Genomic DNA, 5,900 nt, shown 5'->3' with positions numbered 1-5,900 from the left:
CTAGTGGTAATAATAATAATAATAATAATAATAAAACATGTAAATGATCATAGTAAAGATGTAGGCCTAATCATAATCATATAAATACACTCAAAACAAAATGTTTTCTCTTTCTTTCTTTCGTTCATTTATTTAGAAGATAGCTGCATGGGACACACTTCCCTGTTGGATTTGGCTTTACAGGATGAGTAGAATACCAATGGAAAGAAGTAGACAACAGAAGAACAGAGAGAGGAAGGAAGGAGGGAAGGGAGGGAGGGAGGGAGGGAGGGAGGGAGGAAGGAAGGAAGGAAGGAAGGAAGGAAGGAAGGAAGGAAGGAAGGAAGGAAGGAAGGAAGGAAGGAAGGAAGGAAGGAAGGAAGGAAGGAAGGAAGGAAGGAAGGAAGGAGGGAGGAAGGAAGGAAGGAAGGAAGGAAGTGAATAGGGAAGGAAGGAGGGAAGGAAGGAAGGAAGGAAGGAAGGAAGGAAGGAAGGAAGGAAGGAAGGAAGGAAGGAAGGAAGGAAGGAAGGAAGGAATTCGTCAAACGTCAGTGACAGGAGGACACGTGGGACATTTCATTATGCACGCACGTGTGGCCGTCGCAGTTTGTAAACATACTTGTGCACAAGTAAAATCTTACTCACAAGCAAAGTTATTTTTTGAACAATTAACACGAGAAACAACGTTGTGTCTTAATGTGAAAAACAGGCATTAACAGTGACATAGTTCCACCTCCACACAGCTCTACCAGTAGATACTTTATGTAGTGTTTTTATCCAATGCATAGAATGTTTGCACTGCAAAACAAAGTACACAAAAGAAAATGTGATATTTTTTTCATTGTGATCATTCTTTTCCCCCCAGAATGTAATAGTCAAGTATACGTCTGAATCATGCGAGTTAATGTTTTTGATCTTGACGGGGGTTTTTCGTTGTGAAAAAAAGCCAATAGCAAAATACTTTATCTTTGAAACCTCGGGACTGAGTTGTAGTGAGAAAGTGATGTTTGTAATATATATATATATATATATTACAAACATCACTACATACATTTGGACATAATAATAACCAATATAAACAAACCAAATTACTGCTTAAATGTTAGTGCAAATTTAAAATAAATATGTGATAATTTAATAGCCTTTACTTTCACATTCAGAAGCGAAAGGACGGATATCTCATTCAGGCCTCTGCAATATTGGGTTTCTTGTTTTTATGAAGTTTGCTAAATTATTTTAAAAACAGAGTTCACAGCAGCCCCCAAATGTTATCACAAATAAATACAGAAATCAATACATAAATAAATAATTGTATATAAGCTTATTATAAATTAACCAAACAAAATAGAGTTCAACAATGAGGTAATTCGTAAATGGCTATATAATATTTCAAATCAAATAACTCGCTAAAGCAAAATAAACTTTTTTTTTTCCACAATGTTTTTAAAAAGGCAAAGTTGATATCGGTAATATATAGTTTCCTCTCAGAACCACTGCGCGAGTTTCGTCTCGAGGATTTTCAGATATTTGCATACTTCACATTCACCAATAACGTGAAAATAAACTAGAACAGAGATATGAAGCTTCATAAAATGTGCGTAGTATTTAAATGGTCATTGTTTTTTTGCACCCAAGTTTTAAAACCGTTGGCGACAAAAGAAGACCTTGGTCCCCAAATTCAGTCTCTCAACATTTTTTTCTTGTTTTTAACCCATCAACAGCCTATAGTCAGTGACAAGCGGAGAATTTTAACCGTTTCTGTTTTTGTCTTTGGTTGCAAAACCATACTCGAACCACGTTCTTTTTCAGGTCCAACTTTTCAGCGATAGCCGCTATCTTCTCGGACGACGGGCGAGGTTGTACGGCGAAGTACGCCTCCAAAGACCTCTTTTCCGGTGCCGCTATCGACGTTCTCTTCCGTTTCTTTTCCCCTCCGCTATAAATGTCCGGTTTGTTGAGTTTCTCTCTCTGCGCGCCCTCGGCCTCCTCGAGCCACGCCTGAAGGATGGGTTTGAGCGCTATCATGTTGTTATGGGACAGAGTCAACGATTCGAACCGACAAATGGTGCTTTGGCTTAGCGATCCCACGCCGGGTATCTTCAGGTTAACCAGCGCATTGCCAACGTCCGCCTGGGTCACCCCCAGCTTGATCCGCCTCTGCTTGAAGCGCTCCGCGAACGCCTCTAACTCCCTGGGGTCCGTGTCCGAGTCATTTATAGAGGAAAGCCCGTTGTTATTGAGTCCTGGCCCGCCCTGGCCCCCTCCGTGGTGGCCAGGTAAAAGACCGTGGTGGGTGAGAGGGGAATTCATGTTCATGGCGGCCTGGTGAGAGAGGTGGCTCAAGCCATGCATGTGTGAGTGAGGGTGGGCAGAGGTGGAGATCAGCCCGCCACCACCTCCTCCACCCCCGCCCCCGGAGCCGTCGTGGCTGGACATGAGCGCTAAGGATGGGGAGTTGATGTGGTCCATGAGGTCCGGGGGTTCCATGTTGGGGTGGTGGTGGTGGTGGTGATGGTGGTGGTGGTGGGCCAGTGGCACCGTGGAGTTGGAGGCGCATGGCACGCTGTTCATGGTGTGGTAGGTGGCGTCCGGCTTGAAAGGGTGCGTCTTGCCCTGGGACACTGCGATGTCCACGGCCGCCAGAGCTTCGGCGCGGGCCAGGAGGGTCTCATCCAGGCTGGCGAATATGTTACTCTGCAGCTGCAATGGAGAGGAGATACGGAGAGAGGGGAGGGAGATGAGGGAACAGAAACAAAGCAATGCGGAAAGAGAAAGAACAAGCACATGATGAATAAGTGGATATGTCAGCTGTGGGACTTCTGACAACACATAAAACACGAAGAATATTCCTTTTAGAAGACTGTCACCGAGTCATAAAAAAAAAGTCGGTAGCTTTTGTATTCGGCATGGCTTTCAAAAAAGATCACAGGCGTTCGGGTGATTGCCGTGGAAACACATGTTAGAAGAAGAAGAAGAAAAAAAAAACATTAAGGCCAAGCAGTTGGCTTTGGCAGAATGTGCCTCGGAGCGTTCCTTCCTTATTATTGCACTCGCGCAGTTACAGTAACACGAACACTTCCAACATGCAGAAGCCCGGGCATAGAAAGAGCATAGAAAGGAAAGGGAAGACACAAAGCAGAAGTTTGGGTTTCATTTACCTGTGGAGCTTGCAGACAGGCTCTTCTTATCGCTTCCGAGCTGGAATGCAGAGTGGTGTATTTGTGCTCAGGTAAACTCGGATGCATGGCGAAGTGTGGCTGTTTGCTATTCATTGACATCATCTTTGCAACTGCTTCTCTTTCAAAAAAATGCTTTTTAAGTGAAGAATAGGGTCTACAAATGGACGAGATGGAAAGCTGTAGTAGCCTAGACAGTGGTCCCGTAACGATGCAATAGTTTGACGGTGTTGAGTACAACCGGATCAGCCCTGAGCACGGAAAGATCACCGTCAGAGATGCCTGCAGTCTCCCAAGGCCGACGCACTTATCTGTCGTCTACTGTTCCCACTGGCTGCCGACAGGGATGAGAGAAGGGCTCTTACACCTGAACGTCTCAACTCTCGTCAAGCGGAGCTCGGCTTCTCTCGCGAGACATGGTGCATGAACAGTGCAGCCGGCCAGCCAGCCAGCCTGCCTTTCAAGATAATAAGCGAACAGCTTCAAGCTGTAGCGGTTAACTGGAGAGGAGGAAAGGAGCCCGGCGCCGGCGCGTGCGTTTTAATACAGGTCTCTCAGCCTCGGCACCACTCCAGCCACGAGCCCGGACAAGCACGGGGTTCGAACACCTGTAGCTCGAGATTGGATGTTTTGATTCATTTCAATGCCTGATATTTGGTTATTTATGCTCATAGGAATTCACATCCATTTTTTTTTGTTGTTGCAATATTCACTGTTATCTTTTTGGCAGACAACTGATTTAATTTGCTTTCAGACATAATTTCAAAACACATTTAACAAAGGCTATTCCAAGTCATGGCCTACTGATGTAGGTATCCCTGAAGACCATGAATCCTATTTTGATTCCTTAAAAAAAATATTTATTTAAAGGAAAAACAATGCAAAGTTGAAATTGAATAAAACGGTGATTATGGCAATAAAATGGGGCTAGGCCGAAATGGCAGCATAGGCCTGTAGCCTAGTCATTACGCACAGAAATGATTTGATATAGTGTTGAAGCATTTGTCCAAACGGCCTAATGAAGATTGTATGGGAAAGGAGACCACCACAGTCACTTAATTTATTAACCCAATATTGAATTGATATGAGCAGAAGGGTTGTAATTAGAGTAAGGTTATTATCAAACAATACAACACGGAACAGGAGTAATATCTCGGGACTCCCTCGGGATTGCAACTCTCTTAAATGCAGGCAGAGAGAGAGAGAGAGAGAGAGAGAGACAGACAGACAGACAGAGAGAGAGAGACAGACAGACAGACAGACAGACAGAGGAGAGAGAGAGAGAGACAGAGAGAGAGACAGAGAGAGGAGAGAGAGAGAGAGGGGGGGAGAGAGACAGAGAGAGACAGAGAGACAGAGAGAGAGAGAGAGAGAGAGAGAGTCAGAGAGAGAGAGAGAGAGAGAGAGAGAGAGAGAGAGAGAGAGAGAGAGACAGAGAGAGACAAAAGAGAGAGAGAGAGAGAGAGAGAGAGAGAGAGAGAGAGAGAGAGAGAGGGAGAGAGAGAGATAGAGAGGCCAGTCTGCACTCTGACTTCACTGGGCGACATAGCCTAAATATTTCAATAGCAAATTCTTGGTGCATGAACAGTGCAGCCAGTTTAATATTAGCCCAAATGAATATGATGCGTCAAGTTCATATGAATTAGGCTGTGCTTTTACGCACTCTGAATTGATATCTATAGCCAGAGATTTTATTCCAAACAAAATATGTTATCTCAGCATTCAAGCTAAATAGAAAAAATCAAATTACGTTTTCTTTGTGACCAGCTCTAAACTTCAGCAGTTACCCAAAAATGTAGTCGCAGCATATCGAAAGTGGGCCCAAATTTACATTAGCATTTTAGTAATTTAGCAGACGCTCTTATCCAGAGCAATTTACAGTTAGTGAGGGCATACATTATTTTATTTTTTCTTCATATATCCAACAATGAATGACCACATGAGAATTGGTGCATCTAAAATGGCCCCTATTCCCGCCCTACACAGCGCCCATGGTGCTCTGGTCTGATCCCACTATAGAGGGATGAGAGTGCCTTTTCGGACGCAAAGAATGAGCAGCTAATTTCCTGATGTAATACCATTGGCACACTGGCCTATATGTGTTCTCCTGTTCTCTCATATTAACCCCTAGACAACATGATAGCCCGCCACCCCCACCCCACCTTCAATCATTCCACCCCATCATCACCACTCGCCAGATGAGCGCTAAACAAATTGATTTAATATCACCACCGTAACCTTGTACACAGTCTTTAAGAAATTAATGAATCCCAATGAATTAACACTTCATTTATTCAAACGACCTGCAGAACGGTTGAGCCCAATTACATTTTCCTGCCATGATTAGAGGTAGGCTATGCGTAATCTACATGAAAACCGTAATATTTGCATAATAAATAAAAGGGTCTGGTGCCACACTTGGAAGCTAAGGGAGGCTCGGGCGCGTGGGAGGTCTTTGTAGTAGTGTAGTCTAATGTGTTCTGGTCCGTTACCATGTAGTTACCGTTAGCCTGGTCCGTTACCATATAGTTACAGTTAGGTCTAGTACCCTGGCCCGTTACCATGTAGTTACCGTTAGGTCTAGTAGCCTGGGCCATTACCATATAGTTACCGTTAGCCTGGCCCGTTACCATATAGTTACCGTTAGCCTGGTCCGTTACCATATAGTTACAGTTAGGTCTAGTAGCCTGGCCCGTTACCATGTAGTTACCGTTAGGTCTAGTAGCCTGGGCCATTACCATATAG

At 44.1% G+C, this 5,900-nt stretch overlaps 1 protein-coding gene across 1 annotated transcript; it reads right to left on the bottom strand.

Annotated features, from left to right (window-relative positions):
• Positions 1–449: 449 nt before the first annotated feature.
• On the bottom strand, positions 450–3,577 carry pou4f1 (POU class 4 homeobox 1). The gene is made up of 2 exons (XM_041872153.2): positions 3,138–3,577; positions 450–2,679 (listed from the first exon to the last, which is right to left on the bottom strand). The coding sequence occupies exons 1-2, from the start codon at positions 3,258–3,260 to the stop codon at positions 1,708–1,710; spliced, it is 1,095 nt and encodes a 364-aa protein (XP_041728087.2). The 5' UTR covers positions 3,261–3,577; the 3' UTR covers positions 450–1,707.
• Positions 3,578–5,900: the final 2,323 nt, after the last annotated feature.

Source organism: Coregonus clupeaformis, unplaced genomic scaffold, assembly GCF_020615455.1.
Source record: "Coregonus clupeaformis isolate EN_2021a unplaced genomic scaffold, ASM2061545v1 scaf0251, whole genome shotgun sequence".
NCBI lineage: Eukaryota > Metazoa > Chordata > Actinopteri > Salmoniformes > Salmonidae > Coregonus > Coregonus clupeaformis.
Note: the sequence above shows the minus strand (reverse complement) of the source record. Positions and strands in the feature narration are given on the sequence as shown.